This window comes from Rhinatrema bivittatum, chromosome 4 (assembly GCF_901001135.1).
Source record: "Rhinatrema bivittatum chromosome 4, aRhiBiv1.1, whole genome shotgun sequence".
Lineage (NCBI taxonomy): Eukaryota > Metazoa > Chordata > Amphibia > Gymnophiona > Rhinatrematidae > Rhinatrema > Rhinatrema bivittatum.
Window position 1 is genome coordinate 372,591,135 of NC_042618.1, and position 19,764 is coordinate 372,610,898.

General features: G+C 43.1%; 1 protein-coding gene across 11 annotated transcripts in view; it reads right to left on the reverse strand.

Moving 5' to 3' along the window:
* Positions 1-1,186: 1,186 nt before the first annotated feature.
* The window catches only part of WNK2 (WNK lysine deficient protein kinase 2), a 336,843-nt gene continuing 318,265 nt past the window's right edge, over positions 1,187-19,764 (reverse strand). For 10 of the 11 annotated variants that reach the window (XM_029600851.1, XM_029600854.1, XM_029600860.1 and 7 more), the window contains one exon: positions 1,187-2,166. In XM_029600851.1, the coding sequence (XP_029456711.1) occupies positions 1,822-2,166 (345 nt within the window). In that variant the 3' untranslated portion in view covers positions 1,187-1,821. The remainder of the gene's footprint in view (positions 2,167-19,764) is intronic. The other variant, XM_029600859.1, reaches the window with a different exon arrangement.

Sequence of the window (19,764 nt, forward strand, 5' to 3'; positions counted from 1 at the left end):
TCCTTCTAATATACAGTCTTTCAGGAAATTTAGTGCCACTGACAATGTCAGCATACAGGGAAAGGACTATACAACAGGCAATAGCAACTTTCAAAAGGTACAAGTCAGTGCAAGCAGACAGGGAAATGGCTTGAGAACGTATTTCCCATGTTTGCTCATGAGGCTTAAGACATGTGTCCCAACCAATAAAAGATACAATGTAAAAGAACAGAAATCTCTTACAATAAGTATTTTGTCCAGACAGACGATTCTGCATATTTGTCTATAAAATTCAATTCATACTGAAATGATTACATCTAGGGATAGAAACCAAATTGAGAGTTATATTCCAAAGTACAGTAGACTTCTACAATTCACAGCTTGGAGATGCAAGATAACTTGTGTTCCTCAGTAGGTAGAAGGAAACACTATTGTAGGGAAGAGAGAGTAAGGTGCCATTGGATAGGTTTTCTAATATTTAAGCTGCATTACCGTCTCCATTTTCTGTTCAAATGAAAACTTGCTATTAGCAATTCAGTTTTAGTGGTTACTTTGTGCCTTTTAGATTTTAAGAGGTGCTGCAGAAAAGAAGTTATAAAAAAAAAATGCTAATTTCAATTGGGTAGCAAGGCATGTGGTAAAATGGAGGTGGGAAAGTATCTATACAACCTACAGTACCCAGTCAGGACTCCACTGGATAAAGCCAGACTGCCATTGAAACAAAGCCTTAGTATAAGACCCTTCACTGGAGATAAACAAAAGTGATCATAACAGCAACAAGGCATCATAAGGACTTACCAGCAAAATAAAGGCTTCACATTAAATTCTGGTTTAGTGCTAATACTGATAGGACTTCAGTGACAAATACTCTTGTTTACTACCACCACTGATACAGCAGAAGCCAAAGTGTTGTGCAAGTACTCAAGTAATTGTTACGGTGGCCATTTTGAAACAAAATGGCAACTGAAGTGTTTCAAGTGTTAAAATCCACATCTGGTGATACACTATGATAAAACTTACAAGCAGCTGCCTTTATCTGATAGCTGAGCGGTGCTGAGAGGCCAACCTGCACTAATATGTATCACCTCCCCGCAAAGAAAAGAACTCAACTGCCCAAAGTCATTATTGGTGGTTCTACAGAACTGTAGGGGTTTCTATAAATTCTCTTCTTTTAAAGCTTAATTCTTCAAGTATTGTGAATTGTGTGAACAACTTTTTTTTTGGGGGGGGGGGGGAGAGGGGAAGTGTGGGAGACATTTGGCTCATTTTCAAATTCAAAAATTAAAAAACTGACCTTGCAATCCTATTTTCTTAACTTATTAAAAGTATAGGATTTACTGTTAAAATAAAAGCATTTGCATAAAAAAAAACCTGAAGGTATGACATTGTGTTAGCTGTAGTGTAAACCTTGCTTTTTTTTTTTTTTTGCAAAATAATAGAAGTAAAAATGGAGACTCACAAGCAGATCATAAAAAATATACCTTTCAAACATTTTGTCTCTTCAGCTGGAACTGAAAAGCTGAAATTCAAGGCACTATACTCCGGCAGGGTTATTAAGTCTTCAAATTATTCATTCAAGTACATTAATTTTAAAGACTGCAAGTGTAAAACAGAGGAATACAAACTAAAGTGTCTTCCGCAATGAAAAATAAGCAAGTATTGCCGTAACAAACTCTTGTGAAAACATTTCACAGTGATTGCTTGATGCAGGGTATGGCTAGGTGCACTATTAGGTCTGATCTGGATGCCAGCAGCATAGCCATACCTCTTAGCATATATGGCAACTATAGATCAAACATTCTGCAACATTTTGAATCTTTCATCCATCAAAGGCAAGAAAGCTTATGTAATTCTCATGTTAGGGCCAGGAGGACTGACAATGGGTTGCTGTAGTGATACTGAATAACCCTGCAAGCCAGTACAGGCAGGTGACAGTGCCATACTCTGAGCTCCTGTAATCCCAGGTTGTGCTGCTGTTCCCGACCGTGGTAATCCATACGGCAGTGCTGGAAACACTCCTCCATACTGACAAAGGGGCATCATGTAAGGTGGCAACATAGCAGAAAGGGTATGTCCTGGAACTGGCATAGCCACGGATGATGAAACTCCAGCTGTTAATGCATCAGACTTGGGACAAGATATAGGAACTATGCACTTTTCCCCCACTGATTTTGTCGCTGAATTTACCTACAAAAAATAATAGTTTTATTATGAAGCTTGTATTACACAGAACATACTTTTCAACAAAATTAAATGTAACGTATTGTAGTTTATATCAAGGTTGCAATAACTTTATGGACTGATCCAATAAGATGTTATACACGAGCTTCCTAGATCACATAGGTCCTGTTTTCAAACATGTGGACTTCCAAAGTTGGAACTTTAGTCTGGAAAGTTCATGTAAAGATCCTTTGAAAATGCTTATCTTAGTCCAAGACAAAAAAAAAAAAAAAAAAGGTATCAACATGTAAAGAATTCAGTTTTTCCAGGACCAAGGTGGACTTAACACTATAACATGCACTAACATTTGCACAGTAAGGTTCTAGCATTTTGCTACCACTGAAGCAGAAATAGAGGCTTCTTGTGGTTTTCAGTACTATGAATTACGTTCTCACTGTGCAGATACACACTCTGAATTCACAAAACCCTACAACTTGTAACAAACCCTGATTGTCTTCGGTCATGTAACCTTTTGAAACAACTATTGGCTAATAAGAAGGTAAAAGATGATATAATAGCAACAGTGAATTCAACATTTGATTTATTTTTTCTTACATTTTGAGGGCAATTTCATAAAAAATATTGCGCAACTAGTTTAACAGAAAAGCTTTGGCCCTTTGAAAAGAGAGTAACCTTTATGGTCCCCCTGAAGAATATAGGCAGCAAAAAAAGGGGGTGGAGAACACACATTATACATAAAATCTGCAAAACTGAGGAATATAAACATGTGTAATCCTTATGAGATATCCTAGGCAAGGCACCACATAAAAAATAAAGATTTGCAGGATTTCTAATAGCAGGAGTAGGTAAATAGGAGAAAATGCTCACAAGTATAAACATGTATCTATATAAAAAAAATAAAAAAATAGAATCACCAATAGAGAAATGGAAATTAGCTTGACTTTTTTCAGCCACCAACTGATTTACTTATGAAAATAATCAATGCTGCATGTAACACTACAGCCAACTCCTAACACACCTATATTTGCCTAATCAATAAAAAGCTATCAGGATGCGTGCAATGGGAAAGAGAAACATTTGAAAAAGTGGAGAGGCGCTGTGCCTGAGTGCATGCATGCTGCTTGTAATGGGATGTTTGTGCCCTCAGCGAGTGGACGACATTGCCATAGCCTCTGCCTATAATAGTACCAGGATCCCTGCAGCACACTGCTGCCTATAACAGAGGATGTGGTTAGTGCAGTTAGTATAGCTGTGTTTAAAAAAGGATTGGATAAGTTCTTGGAGGAGAAGTCCATTACCTGCTATTAAGTTCACTTAGAGAATAGCCACTGACATTAGCAATGGTAACATGGAATAGACTTAGTTTTTGGGTACTTGCCAGGTTCTTATGGCCTGGATTGGCCACTGTTGGAAATAGGATGCTGGGCTTGATGGACCCTTGGTCTGACCCAGTATGGCATGTTCTTATAACACACCATGGATGTGGACGGTGGTGCATTCAATGGATTGGCTCTGGCAGGGCATGCTCTCATAAGTGGGTGTAACTGGCACACCTCCTTGACACACTGGGCACATTGACAGACACTGTGCATTGGCATTCCCTGCTATTGACTGCTATGATGTGTGCTGTTGGCAGAGGGAGGGGAAGGGAGGGGGGGGGCGCGGAGGGCTTCACAGCAGCACATTTTAAACAGAGCGAGTCCCAGTCCTTACCTTTTTGATTTACCCACCCATCCCAACTCACATGAATTATTCAGTTACGCAAGGAAACTCAGGCCTTCCCTAACATACAGGGCTTGGGCCCGGTAACAGATGTGTACATCAGGAGAGCTTGTCTTTTTTTTTTGTTATGCCTGTTGCACCAAGGTGTTCAAGCCTAGTTCTGGAAGATGCAGAATAGGAATAGCCAGAAGGCTCATGAAAGAAAGGCATTATAAAATTGAGTGGATCATCCTGAGGTGCTGGAACAACAGATGCAGCAGCTAGGGCTGAGAAGGCATGCAGAGGGTCAGACTCTGCAGATGGGTGGGGGCTGGCAGTCTTGGTGTATGGGGTGGTTTACCTGGCGTTGCCATCTCCCTGTGGGGTTTCAGCATCAAGAAGATCCAGCTGATCAGAGGTAGTCCTGGGAAGACTACTGAATGGTAGTCACATGGAGGCCCAAGCACTCCTCTTAGAGGTGAAAGAAGGGTTTAAGTTATATGGAGGTTTTAACACCGAATACTAGATTTCATTGTTAGGTATCTGAAAGGTTGCAGCCAATGTTATCCAATATGATTCAGGTTGGTTTTGATTGCTGTTACATAATCTCAATAACTAGAGGGCTCCTTGCCCAGGTTTTACAGTTACCCCAATTAAAGGCTCTTTGTATGCTATTTTAAAAAAAAATGTTAGTGATGCCACCACAAAGTTTAGAATTTTTTGTCATGCTACAATGTTTTGCCACCCATACTGTTCCAGCAGTCACACAATTTGAATTGTGCAGACCCATGTAACCTGCCATAAAACTGCTGCAGTGGTACCACACAAGCAAGACACTGGTGGGATAGCTGCATGCAGCTTAGTTAAAATACTGGTCAGCAGATTTCAAAAGAATCAACCAATCCAGTTTGCTTTAATCTGGAAAAAAAAAAAAAAAACCTTGCAAAAGTGACTGATCATTGTAAAATCTGAGCTGCAAATTTTTTGCAAACTAATTTTTTGCTAGGTTGGCATAACTTGGGAGAAAAAAAACAAAGTCATAATTGTTTAAAGCAGCAATATTTCTTACTCTTAGAATTTTACTGCTAGTAGTTGGAAAGCTCTTGGGCCAGAATTAAGTTTGAGGCAAAAATAGTGCTCAACACTTGCAAATCAGTATATTTGCACAATTTTGAAAAAGCACAAAAGTTCTATCTAGCCAAGTTCCAATATCCTGCTATGATACTTCTGAAAGGGGAAAATAACTACAGAAATTAAATGTGAGCAAATACACAAAAAAAACACCGAAATTTATACCCAATTATTAAATTTAGCTCTTTAATTCAAAAGTCCTTTTTCCAGCAGTTCTTTCCTTGTACAATATTTTCCTATTCATTTTTTATTCCTTCCTGAATTTATAGGAATTAAATCTTTGAAGACATTTGAATGGCACACTTTTTTTGCCCAAATTGACTTGTGAGCTTTTTATTTTTCTGCCCAAAACTTAAATCTGGTCCAGTGTGAAGAATTATTGGGATGTTCCCCCCTCCATCCAAAGAAGTGGTCTCATACTGGGAAAAAAAAAAATGAAATGAGAAGCTGCCCTTTCCCTCAAGCTCTGGGCCACCAATTGGGCATCTATTTCCAGCTCAAACTGGAACGGGCCTCTTTCGAGCTACAGTGCCAGAAGCCTTCATTCGCAACAACCCATGGGAATTTCCACTATTTTTGTACCCTGCACGCCCCCTCCTTCCCAACTTCATCTAGCTATCACAGCCACAGCCCTTCACCAGGGGTCACATAAGAACATAAGAAATTGCCATGCTGGGACAGACCAAGGGTCCATCAAGCCCAGCATCCTGTTTCCAACAGAGGCCAAAAACCAGGCCACAAGAACCTGGCAATTACCCAAACACTAAGAAGAACCCATGCTACTGATGCAATTAATAGCAGTGGTTATTCCCTAAGTATAATTGATTAATAGCCATTAATGGACTTCTCCTCCAAGAACTTATCCAAACCTTTTTTAACCCAGCTACACTATCTGCATTAACCACATCCTCTGGCAACAAATTCCAGAGCTTTATTGTGCGTTGAGTGAAAAAGAATTTTCTCCGATTAGTCTTAAATGTGTTACTTACTAACTTCATGGAATGCCCCCTAGTCCTTCTATTATTCGAAAGTGTAAATAACCGAGTCACATCTACTCGTTCAAGACCTCTCATGATCTTAAAGACCTCTATCATATCTCCCCTCAGCCGTCTCTTCTCTAAGCTGAACAGCCCTAACCTCTTCAGCCTTTCCTCATAGGGGAGCTGTTCCATCCCCTTTATCATTTTGGTTGCCCTTCTCTGTACCTTCTCCATCGCAACTATATCTTTTTTGAGATGTGGCGACCAGAATTGTACACAGTATTCAAGGTGTGGTCTCACCATGGAGCGATATAGAGGCATTATGACATTTTCCGTTCTATTAACCATTCCCTTCCTAATAATTCCTAACATTTTATTTGCTTTTTTGACTACTGCAGCACACTGAGCCGATGATTTTAAAGTATTATCCACTATGATGCCTAGATCTTTTTCCTGGGTGGTAGCTCCTAACATGGAACCTAACATCGTGTAACTACAGCAAGGGTTATTTTTCCCTATGTGCAACACCTTGCACTTATCCACATTAAATTTCATCTACCATTTGGATGCCCAATATTCCAGTCTTGCAAGGTCCTCCTGTAATGTATCACAGTCTGCCTGTGATTTAACTACTCTGAATAATTTTATATCATCCACAAATTTGATAACCGCACTTGTCGTATTCCTTTCCAGATCATTTATATATATATTGAAAAGCACCGGTCCCAATACAGATCCCTGAGGTACTCCACTGTTTACCCTTTTCCACTGAGAATATTGACCATTTAATCCCACTCTCTGTTTCCTGTCTTTTAACCAGTTTGTAATCCACGAAAGGACATCGCCTCCTATCCCATGACTTTTTAGTTTTCGTAGAAGCCTCTCATGAGGGACTTTGTCAAACGCCTTCTGAAAATCCAAATACACTACATCTACCGGTTCACCTTTATCCACATGTTTATTAACCCCTTCAAAAAATGTAGCTTCTTCCAGAATCCAGCTAATGTGGACTCCAAGTTTGGCCATGAGGTATTGCTGTTGAGAGGTTGAGACTCCCTCTCCCCCAGAGGCTGTGAATTGTGTCTGAACATCCTCAGCTTTGGTTGGCCTGGAAATTGAATCTAAGTCATTCACATCGCAGTCCTCCAGCTCCAACTGGGTATTCTTTTACCCCATTTCTAGTTTGACAAAGTCAATAAGAGGGGAGGCAATAGTTCCTAATTGAAAGTGATCAGATAACTCCAGGTCATAAAAAAATAGGCTCAAGCTAATCCTGGTTTTTACCTCATCATAGCTAGGCATGTGGCTCCAATTTCTCTCTGAACAGCAGGATCATAAGATTCATAGCTCTATGTCATGGCTTGCCCAGTCTGTGCCATGACATGGAGCCAAAAATCTTAAACTAAAAGGAATGGCACTTACAGGCTGATACAGTACAGTGCGCTCTGGAGCGCACTGTTAGCCTGCAATTGGACGCGCGTTTTCCCTTACCCCTTATTCAGTAAGGGGAGGAAAACGCACGTCCAACCCGCGGCACCTAATAGCGCCCTCAACATGCAAATGCATGTTGATGGCCCTATTAGGTATGCATGTGCGATTCAGAAAGAAAAATGTGCACCAGGAAAGTGCACAAAAAAGCAGTAAAAACTGCTTTTCTGTGCACCCTCCGACTTAATATCATAGCGATATTAAGTCTGAGGTTCCGAAGAGTAAAAAAAGTAAAAAAAATAAAATTTGAATTCGGCCCGCAGCTGTCGGGCCGAAAACCGGATGCTCAATTTTGCCGGCGTCCGGTTTCCGAGCCCGTGGCTGTCAGCGGGCTCGAGAACAGACGCTGGCAAAATTGAGCGTCAGCTGTCAAACCCACTGACAGCCGCCGCTCCTGTCCAAAAAGAGGCGCTAGGGACGCGCTGATGTCCCTAGTGCCTCATTTTACCGCCGGGCCTAATTTAAATAAATTAACTTACTGTATCTCATGCACAGGAGAGCGGGCGCTCGCCTTCTCTCCCACGTTTTTTTTACTGTATCGGCCCGTTAGCACATTTGCATGTTTAAAATAAAGTAACACTGTTTTTCACTTTCAGCATGCTAAGAGCTTTGCCACAAGTAGAAGCACTGCTACTTTAAATCTATTTCAAATTTAGTTTTCTTCTGCAACGATGATATCCAGGATTAAACAGAAGTGGCCCAGCCTTTTGAGTTACTTTGATGAGCTAGTCAAATCTTTGTTGCATATCAAGTTACAGATCTTTGCGGCTGTGCCATAACTGAAAGCAAGCTGCTCATTCCCATTTTCCAACTCTGGGAAGAGTCATTAAACCTCTATGAAGCACCGAGCATAGTTTTCTCTACTTACACTGGACTAAAAGTAGACAATTGAAATAGTGATGTCACTGGCTTTAAGGGCACAAAGCTAGTTGCTTAGAAAAGCAAACTCTTGATGGCTGGCAGCACACTAACAGGCAGATACAGTACAGTGCGCTCCGGTGGCAGGTTAGGGGATTATAAGAGCAAGAAAGAATTTGCAGACAAAAGGCACAGCCAAAAAGGAAATCCTGACTGCATTTAATAGCTGCGATCAAACCAAATATACATAAATAGTAGAAAAGTGATAGAAATTATTCAATACTACTTTTTGGCTAGTGGATGGGATTCAGTAAGCAACAATTACCAAAGCTACTAATTTCAGAGATGAAAGTCAGAAAAAGAGGCCTATATTCCCTGCTTGCACAGGATAGCCTGTGATTGGGAAAAGGATGAAAGGGCTTGATAAATATTCCAGAAGATCCAAGCATCAGACCTTTCTAGAATTTTGCCATGTGATTCTAACTCCTCTAAGTTACTTGAGTATTAAAGGGAAAATGGAGGGAATGCACTGAACAATCTCACCTTTGCCTTTTAGCACCCCTGAAACAGAACCAAGGACAGGTGCCATTCAAGTTATAAACAATCAGATCCAGGTTACATTGTCCAGCTGATAGACTTACCAGCTTAATTAAAATTGCCATTGCTAGAAGGCTTCGAGGTCCTGCCAACCCAGTCTACTTGGACACAGACAATGCTGATTCATAACCTGTTTCCAGAGATCCACAGTTCTGTACAAGGACCGAGTTTAATCAATATTTATATACCACCTTTCTCAAAGCAGTTTACAAAAAAAACCAAACAAACAACCACAGAATACCGCTAAAGAATAAAATGCAATAAAATCCAAACATTATTACCACCAAAATTCTAAAAATAATGAATTCCCTCCTAAGGTATTCCCACAGATCAACAAAACCCAAGCTTCCCATAACTAATATAAGAAGTAGGAACTTTATTTGTTGTAACACACAATGGAATGAATATGGACACAAATCTTGCATAAATATGGGCCCAATCTAAGCCTTATAAACTTGATTAAAGCACTATGACTTCACAATCTTTCTAAATCTAAAATATTCTAGCTCCAATCTTGCTTCAAGCAGCATAGCATTCCACATCCATGAAAGAATCCTGCTGTGTGGATGCCAATCTAATCTCCATTGGTGAGGGTAATCTAAGTAAGCCCTGTTGTGATGACAAGATTTTCCCACTCATCTAATCTGCAAGTTTGCTTATTTAGGTAGGGCATGACTCTATAGTGGTGGTTGCACAAATCTGAACACTTTCCAAAAGTGGTTGAATTGAAAGTCACATCAGATTCATATGGGGCATCCAGACTAGAGCCTGACCGCTCCCTTCACCTATCCTCCCATTCTGGCTGCAAATATATAAAGAGAGTACTGATGAGTGTAGCTCAGTGAAGGCAGTAGTAGTGTTCTCCCCTATAGCTTGGCATGGTATCCAACAGTCCTTCCCTGCCCATCCAGCAGCAGTCATCAGCCTGTGATTCTCCTGAACAGATGCAACTCTTAGGAGGGATCTATAATAGCCAATGTGGGCAAAAGTCATGCCAGCAGCCTGTACAGGACCAAAGTTGAGAATCCAAGGCCAACAGCCTCCACAGACTGAAGGGAGGAGCCAGTGCCAACCCCCCCCCCCCGTATAGGACTGAAAAAACCAAGCAGATAGCATAGAGTAAGGGGTGGGATTAGCTGCTATCTATCTCTGTGCTAAAGGAGCACAGGAGAGGTAGGGCAGAAGGGAGGAGCATGGGAGAAATAAAAAGGAGAGTGCGCTAGAAAGCATAATGGAGATGGGAAGAGCAATAGATGGAAGGTTAGATTAGGTAAGGTTGGGAAGGGAGGAGATGAGAAGATAGGAATGAGGGAAATAGATATAAAAGTGATAGAGGGGTAGAATCAGATTGAAAGATAAAATGATTGAAAGCTGAAGACAAGTGAGAAACTATTCCAATGAAAGGGAAAGGTGGAGGTGAACCAGATATAGATGAGAATGAGGAATAACCAGGGTAGCTAGAGTTCAAATCTCACTTCTCCCACTGATAATCCTTGTGACCTTGGGCAAGTTGCTTCACCCTCCATTGCCTTAGGTACGAGGGCATCGTTTACTAAGCATTTTTCCACAAAGACAGAATAGGAAAAAAGCCTTAGTAGGTCAAGCCCCTATACTGTAAGTACCTACTGTAACTGAATTGTAACTCACCTTGAGCTAGTACTTGGAAAGATAATTAAATCCAAATCCAAGAAAAAGGTGACATGAACAAGCACAAAATGGAATTAGGAGGAAAAAAAAAAGCATGTCAGGAGGGGAAATACTCCAGACAAAAGAAAGATGAGAAAAAAAAAAAAAAAAGACAGTGTACAATTGTTTTTATACTTCTATGGACATGCCTGCATTAAGCAGTCCACTCTAGCACTGTATTTAGTGGGCCCCATTTTCCCTGAAAAATCATTTAAATCACTTCTCTTTAAACATGTAGTGCCTGTTTCCCCCTAGACTGAATGGGAAAAAAGGCTTAGTAAATCAAGCCTTTAATTGTTGTAGAATTGTCTTTGGTATATCATTACTATTACAAGTAGTTATAAAAAAAACCCCAAAACTCTGAACCCCTTTGAGTTCTGAATTCTGATTGATAAAGCTCATAGAAATACAGACAAGGGCCATAAAGCCCACCTAATCTGCCCAGTTTGCTTCCCTTCACAATGCCATAGGACAGTGCTTCCCAACCAGCATGCCATGGCACACTGGTGTGCCTTCAGATCTGATCAGGTATGCCACGGAAAAGTCACAATTGCTTAATGCTGCGATCCAGACCAGCCCCTCGAGTAGTCAGCAGTGGCTCTTAGAACATATAGGAGCTCCTATCTGAGAACATGTGCAATTATGAATGCCTCTTCTTCCTAGCTATAGCATGAGCCCTGGAGTATGGCAATTAATGGGCATGGTTAGTTAGGCTTTGTTTTGCGGTAAACACACTGTACACAGCATCTCATCTTACCTTTCCTGAGCTTTGTCCGAGCCCTTCCAGCCTCTCTCATCCCCAGGCTGAGGGAAACAGGGAGAAAGTGCACCAAGTACTGGATGTGAGTCATTCTGAGTTTTGGGAGTAGCAAAATTGGAGGAGGTCTGGCAGCCAAGGTATCTGAGCTAGCTGCCCACTGAAGTATCCCTTCTTCTGCACTTGTACATAGAGGGGAGTGTGCCTCTGACCCTCCCCCTTTGTTTTAAAATTTGGAAGAGACTGGTGGTTCCTTCAGTGCTTCCCTAACTTCTTTTGACAATGGAGTCCTCTCTATGTGCACACTGCCACTCATGTGAAGGTTGGAGTGCCACGCAATACTTATTAATGTAGGTATGCCTTGGGCTTGAAAATGTTGGGCAACACTGCCACAGGGCACAATTGATCTCTCTGGTTTCTCCAAGATCTAGTCCAGGTAATCTTCGGACACTGCTGTACAAAAAAAAAGAATGAGAAGAAATCTCCAAAGCAGACAATGGAACGAACCAAGGCATTAAAAGTACAAAAAAGCCTCTGCTGAGCGTAAGGTAGAGAGACAAGTTTGAAATCCATCTAAAAAGGGTACAGTCAATCTGAAAGATGTTACTCCAAATCCAGTCTACAGAAACACTTGGAACAGGTATTACAGGCTGTTACTGCATCTATAAAGGCTCCATGCTAATGAGGAAAAGTCAAGAAAAGAAAGGAGGAGCAAAACAGAGGCAGCAAAACAGGCCTGGCAGATGTCTCACCTTATGATCTTTTCAAAACAACGTGGAGGTATTGGTGGGGACTTGAAAGTGAACTGCTAAAAAAGAAAAGGCCTCTGGCTGAGACTGAGATCATCTAGAGCAGTGGCTCTTAAACAAGTCCAGTTTTCAGGATATTCACAATGAATATGCTGGAGAATCTGCATGCACTACTTGTAAATTTCTCATGCATATTCTTAAAACCTAACTGGCTGAGGGGTCATCCAGGACAGGTTTGGGAACCACCGATCCAAGGAATTCATCACAATAGCACCTTGGAAAAAAGAAAACTGAAGAGAAAGATTGCAGACATACTGGATATATTGATTTGGAGTAATTGTCACCAGAACCCTTGTTTTCCCTATTTGCTGGGAGGGTGCCCAGAGCTAACCAATCTTTGCACTTTGTGCACAGGGAATTATGAAATGCAAAGCAGGCATGCACCCATTAGAAGGCCCATGTTCTCTTTAGCATAGCCCTTTTAATTTGTGTACACACTACATCTCCTTTTAGCACCTATTTCTCATGATTTTAGTATGCATGCTAAAAAAAAATGTATTTTTAGCAAATCTTTTAGTAACTCAGCCCCTTTATCTTTCAATGGCACCTGCTCCATTGAAAGATAATGGGGCACATTCAAATAATTGAAAAGCTTTGAATAATTTGCTAGGAGGAGGACCACTGCACAGAGGAGTGATTTGATAACTAATCTGTGCCTTTGCCATTTCTGAACTGGGAACAGTAGCTTCAAGATCAATGCAAATACAATTTAAAATGGGCCATTATTTTCCTTACATATAATACATTCATCTGCCCATGTGCATTTAAAAGTCACTCATTTGTTCTTGGATGCTTTCATCAAGACCAGTTCTTCCTCGCGGCGGAACCATGCATTTGTAAACAAATAATGGTGGTCTTGATTTAAACTGTTCTAACAGATTGAGAACACTGCCTCATAATGCTCTAGAGACACTGCTGATGCAAGGCTCCTTCAGGATCATATCCCTCAGCTAAGTCTATAGGAAAGAGTAAATAACTGGCTGTTTCATAAAACTGCTAGCTTTATACATGGTAATAAATTCTTGGTTTTATTTTAATTATGTATTTTGCATAATTAATAAGGATTAGCAGTAATTTCAATCTGAATGGAAAAGGATAATGGATGAGTCAATTTTTGGATGTGTTTGGGGCAACCAAAACAAATAGGTGCAATATGCTAAAAAAAAATATATAAATCCTTTTTAGCTCATTTGGTTCAGTCCCATTAAAGTATGTAGGGGAAGCAAAGCAATGGGTTTTTGTACTCTTAAGACAGAGACAGATCAGAACCAATTGATCCTGCTCCTTTTTTGTCCCAATCACGTTTAAACTTTTTTTCAACCAGCATATTCAGGCTATCAACTGCTAGTTATGACTTAATCATTTTTTAAAAAATGAAAGTGAAATTAAAGAAAATTATTCCTTACCTGCTAATTTTCGTTCCTGTAGTACCATGGATCAGTCCAGACAGTGGGTTATGTCCCTGTTCCAGCAGAGGGAGTCAGAGGAAAACTTGAAGGGCGCTCTCCCAGACACAGGTGCGCCCTCTGCGTCCCTTCAGTATTAAGAATATCAAAGCCAGAGGAAAAACAGAGGATGGATCATGGAAAATCAAACTGTAAATGTACAAAATCTTGAGTTTAAGATGAAGAACAACTTACAAACTGAACCATTAAACAGGTACAGTCTGAAATCTCCCCAATAATCGAGCTGGAGGCTAATCCCAAAAAACCCAAGAAAATCTGAGGGTGGGCGTCTGGACTGATCCGTGGTACTACAGGAACAAAAATTAGCAGGTAAGGAATAATTTTCTTTTCCCTGTAAGTACCCAGATCAGTCCAGACACTGGGATGTACCAAAGCTTCCCTACGTAAGGTGGGTCCCGGATAGCCCTGCTCGAATGACCTGAGTGCCAAACAAGCCAAAAACCGGAGGTTGGAGATTCAAACGATAATGACTGGCAAAAGTATGCAACGACTTCCAAGTAGCTGCCCTGCAGATCTCCTGTGGAGAGACCGCTTGCGTTTCCACCCAAGAGGTTGATTGAGCCGGAAGGGAGTGAGCCTTAATGCCCTCCGGAAGTGGCTTCCCGGCACCAATATATGCTGCAGAGATGGCTGCCTTCAGCCAGCGAGCAATAGTAGTTTTGGAAGACGCATTCCCCTTCCTGGGACCGCTGAAGAGGACAAAGATGATCCGATAGTTGGAAGTCATTGGTAATTTCCAAGTAGCACAGAAGAGCTCGCTTAACATCACGCTGAAGTTCCTTGGAATCCTCATCAGGGAAGGATGGAAGCTCCACTGATTGGTTCATATGAAAGGCTGCGACCACCTTTGGCAAAAAAAGAGGGCACTGTACCTCAAGGATACTCCCGAGTTCGAGAAGAGGAGGAAGGGTTCTCTGCACAACAGCGCTTGGATCTCAGAGATCCTGTGGGCAGAACATATAGACACCAAGAAGACAGTCTTAAGAGTTAAATCTTTGAATGTAGCTCTGCGCAATGGCTCGAAGGGTGGCCCGCCCAAGATCCGAAGAACCAAATTTAAGCTCCAGGAGGGACATAAGCGGCGAACCGGTGGATGTAGGTGCTTCACTTCCCTTAAAAAGCGGACTATGTCCCGATGCATTGAAAGAGGAGCCCCGTCCAGGCGACGGATGAGAGAAACAAGGGCAGCCACCTGAACCCTCAGGGAATTGTAAGCCAAACCCTTCTCAAGGCCTCGCTGCAGAAAGGAGAGGATCTGGACTACAGAAGCGTGATGAGGCAATATCTAGATGGAATCACACCAGACTTCGAAAACTTTCCAGAACCGGATATAGGAAATGGAAGTAGACTTCTTCCTGGCCCTCAGGAGCGTCAAGATAACCTGCTCCAGGTAGCCCCGTCTCCGTAATCTGTGCCTCTCAAAAGCCAGGCCGCAAGACAGAAGCGATCTGCCCAGTCGAAAAAGAGAGAACCCTGACGCAGCAGATTCTGCAGATGTCCCAGGCAAAAAGGACCGTCCACTGCGAGGTTGACTAGGTCCGCGAAACCATGGTCTTCAGGACCACTCCAGTGCTACCAGGATTACTAGCCCCTGGTGAATTTCTATCCATCGAAGCACTTTGCCCACCAGGGGCCATGGTGGAAACACAGAGCAGGAGATGTGTCTGCCATGGGAGGACTAGGGCATCCACGCCTTCTGCGCCATGTTCCCTTCCGCAACTGAAGCAGCGTGGAGCCTTCGCATTCTGCTGAGTAACCATCAGGTCCAGATGGGGGGGACCCCCATTGTCTGACAAGGAGTGACATCGCTTCGGCGGAGAGTTCCCATTCCCCGGGATCTATGTGCTGGCGGCTTAAAAAGTCCGCCTGAACATTGTCAACTCCTGCTATGTGGGAGGCCGCCAGGTGGGAGAGATGAAGCTCCGCCCAAGCCATTAACTTGTTCGTCTCCCAAGAGACATGTAGGCTTTGTTCCCCCTTGACAATTGATGATGCTACTGTTCTACAGTCTATTATTTTTTCTAAAATAGACTACTGTAACGCCCTCCTCCTTGGACTCCCTTCAACACACACTAAACCTTTACAACTCCTACAGAATGCCGCTGCACGTATCCTCACCAACTCCAAAAAAAGGGACCACATCACACCTACACTTATTGAACTTCACTGGCTCCCTATACAATCACGCATACTGTATAAAGTCCTCTCCCTTATACATAAAAGTCTGACTAATGAAAACCTCAACTGGATCACCCCTCCCCTACATCCACGCACCTCCATAAGACCCACCCGCCCCGCCCTACAAGGAACCCTCCGTACGCCAACCATCAAAACCATCAAACTTACATCTACCATGAACAGAGCATTCTCAATTGCTGGCCCCACCCTATGGAACTCCCTACCCCCTGATATACGCACTGAGACCTCCACGCCTAATTTAAAAAAAACAAACTAAAAACCTGGTTGTTTATAAAAGCCTATCCTCATGCTCCCCCCTCCCAATGAAGAAGACCCTACAACAGGAATTCCCACTGAAGTAGACCCAACAACAGGATATCGTTAAGATATCCCATGCATCTGACTCTCACCCCTCCCTGCATCCCAGGACCCACCCCCGCGCCTACCTCTGTATGCCCTCTTATTGTATTTTCCTGCTCCCTCCTTTTCTCTCCCACACCCCCTACCTCCGTTATCCTGTCTTCCCCCGACACTCTATTTGAATCGCTGACGTTCCCTGCTCAACACTGTTGCTACTAACTTTATTATGTTAACCCTGTATAGTTTAAGTTTTTTCTTTGCTAGTAACATGACACCCCCACCACAACTATTCTCTTTATATTGTATTTATTTCTATTGTTGCCTAAGAACCCCTTTCATACTCCCTAATAGTATATACACATATATCCATTGTATAGTGTTGCAGTCAGCAATTAAGTTATCCCTTGTATATTGTTGCTTAGGGTAATTAATTTACATATATCGTTTGTATATGTGCTTTCCATTTTCTGTTATTGTTTTTTGTAAGGGCTATGCCCACAAGTTATTAGTTGTATGTAAACCGATACGATGTGCGAACGGCTATCGGTATATAAGAAACTCCAAATAAATAAAATAAATAATAAATACTGTAGTGGCATTGTCGGAGAGGATCCTTACCGCTCTGTGATGAACCAGAGGAAGGAAGTGCTTCAACGCGAGATGAACCGCTCTGGTCTCCAGACGGTTGATTGGCCATGTCACCTGCACTGACGACCATCGCCCCTGAGCAGACTGCGATTGACACACCGCTCCCCAGCCGGAGAGACTGGCATTCGTGGTGATGATCACCCACTGAGGGGTCTCTAAGTTCACTCCCAGGAGCAAGTGGTCCAGACAGAGCCACCGGCTTAAGCTGTCCTTGGCAACCTCTGACAGGGGCAGGAAGGCTTGGAACTCTTGAGACACAGGCTTCCAGCAGGAGAACAATGACCTCATATGTGCAAAGGCCAAAGGAATTAGATCCACAGTAGAAGCCATCGAGCCCAGGACCTGAAGATAATCCCATGCTGTGGGGAGAGGAAGACAGCAGAATTGCTGTACCTGAGAGATAAGAGGCTGAGCACGATCGTGACGGAGGAAGACCTTGCCCATGCTGGTATCGAAGTGAGCTCCCAAAAAATCGATTGGCTGAGAGGGCGAAAGGCTGTTTTTGGCAAAGTTGATGACCCATCCCAGAGAGTGCAGGAGGTGCAAGACTGTCGACTGCCCATTGACAAAGGTCCAGGGTCTTTGCTTGAATGAGCCAGTCGTCCAGGTAGGGATGGACCAGAATCCCTTCTCTTCATAGGGCTGCCGCTACCACCACCATAACTTTGGTGAAAGTGCGGGGAGCGGTCGCCAGACCAGACCAAACTGTAAGGCCTGAAATTGAAAATGTTGTCCATGAGATCCAAAGAGGCTAGGAATTCTCTGCGGTGAACTGCTGCTATCACGGATCGCAATGTTTCCATCCTGAAGTGTGGGATTTTGAGGGCCTTGTTGACCATCTTCAGATCCAGGATTGGCCGGAAGGCACCCTCCTTTTTGGAGACTACAAAGTAGACAGAATAATGGCCTAATCCTTGTTCCGACAGAGGCACCAGGAGGATGGCCCCTAGGTCCAGGAGGTGGTCTAGTGTTTGTCTAACTATACGTTGTTTCTGCAGGGTTCCGCAGGGAGAAAAAGAGAAATCTGTCTCTTAAGGGGCAAACAAAGTCTAAAGCATAGTCGTGCTGTAGAATATCCAGGACCCATTTGTCCGAAGTAATTTTGAACCACTCCCTGAAGAAGAGGGAATAACGTCCCCCTGGAATCGGCCTCTGGTAGAGTTGAAGGTCCTAAAGGTCCAAGGAAGATCTTCCAGCAACTTATGCACCTTATTCTCTCCCAGGGATTTAATGATTTACTCTAGATCTTCCCCAAACAACAACTTGCCCTTGAAGGAAAGAGACCCCAACTGAGTCTTAGAAGAGGCATTTGCTGACTAGTTACGGAGCCAGAGAAGACATCTAGCAAAAACTGCAGATACCATCGATCTGGACAAGACACGGAGAAGATCATATAAAGTATCCGCTCCATAAGTTATTACCGCTTCTAGACGTCCTGCTTGCTGTGCTTCCTCCGGAGACAGATCTTGAGTGCCAAGTAGCTGTTGGACTCAACGGAGACCAGCTCACTGCATCAGGGAGCTACAGACTTTGGCTCTGACCCCTAAGGCTGAAACTTCAAAAATCCTCTTGAGGTAAACCTCAAGTTTCCAATCCTATAAGTCCTGAAGGGCAGCTCCACCCGTCACTGGAATAGTAGTTTTTAGTGACCGCCGAAACTGACGCATCAACTTTGGGAACCTTGAGAAGTTCCAAATACTCCTCCGGGAGAGGGTAGAGCTTATCCATAGCTCTGCCAACCCTTAGACTAGCCTCCGGCAAGTCCCATTCCCTGGACAACAATTTCAGTAACATGGGATGGAAAGGAAAGGTGCATGCCGGAGGGCACAGCCCAGCAAGGACGGGGTCACCCTTCTTAGTTCCCGAAAGGGTAACTGGAGACTGAGGAGCATCAATATCTAACTCTGCCAGAACAGAGAATGAGGGGGTCCAACTCATCCCTTTGGAATAAACGCAGGACCCCCGGGTCATCACCTTCCACTTGCACATAATCATCCAGCATATCTTGGACAGTATTTGGCAGTGGAGCGGGATCCTGAGGAGGAGGATCAGGCTGCGGAACCACTCTAACCTGAGAAGTACCTTGAGAAGATCCTGCAGAATCAAGGGGATCCACAACCCTGGCAACTTTGGGAGGAGCAGGTCCAGGAGCTGGATGCTGCTGCTGCTGCTCCAAACTGGCTAGGTAAGCCCTATGCAGAGATAAAATAAAAATAAAATCTGCTGAAAAAATGGTTGGGAGGGGTTCCAGGGTGGGGGGGTGGGCAGAGTCTCCTGATTAGGAGGGTTCTCTGGAGTCAGAATCGGCAGAGAAAACACATTTAAATCTTCAGGAGGCTGCTGAGAAGCCGGCACAGAAAACAAAATGGCCTCCGTTCCCGCTTTAGACGAGAGAGGAGCCGCCCCGCCCGAGTGCGTTGAGGAATGCCCCGCTGGCCCCCACCAGGAAGGCAACTCAAAACACAGGCCGTGGCGGGAGAGCCGGGTCCCCGGCTCTCCACACGCCAAACATCGCGAAGGTCGCGGCATGGGGGAAGGAAGAGTATACAAAAGTAAAACAACTTCCCGCGAAGGCTGTGAGGAGCGGGAAACGAGAAACCTCCGCTCAGGTTAAAAACGACCCAGCAAATATCCAGTGAAAAGGTCCTTTATAGTTTAAGTTTTATATATATATGATTTTTTTTTTTTTTTTTAAACAGAGGAATGTCGCATCTCTGCAAGTGCTGCCCTGAAGTAAACGGCTTCTCAGGGCAGCAGGTCGTTGTGGGGGGGAGAGGTTGGACCAATGTGCACCCCCAGACAGCCAAAACTAAAACTGTGAAGTAAAAAATTACAGAGACTTACACAAATTTAAACACAAAATTAAACTAGTCTGCTTCCGGTTCAGCCTGCAAGAATATTAACTAAGAAAGCCAGGAGAAGAGATGAGGTCTCAAACTTTCTCA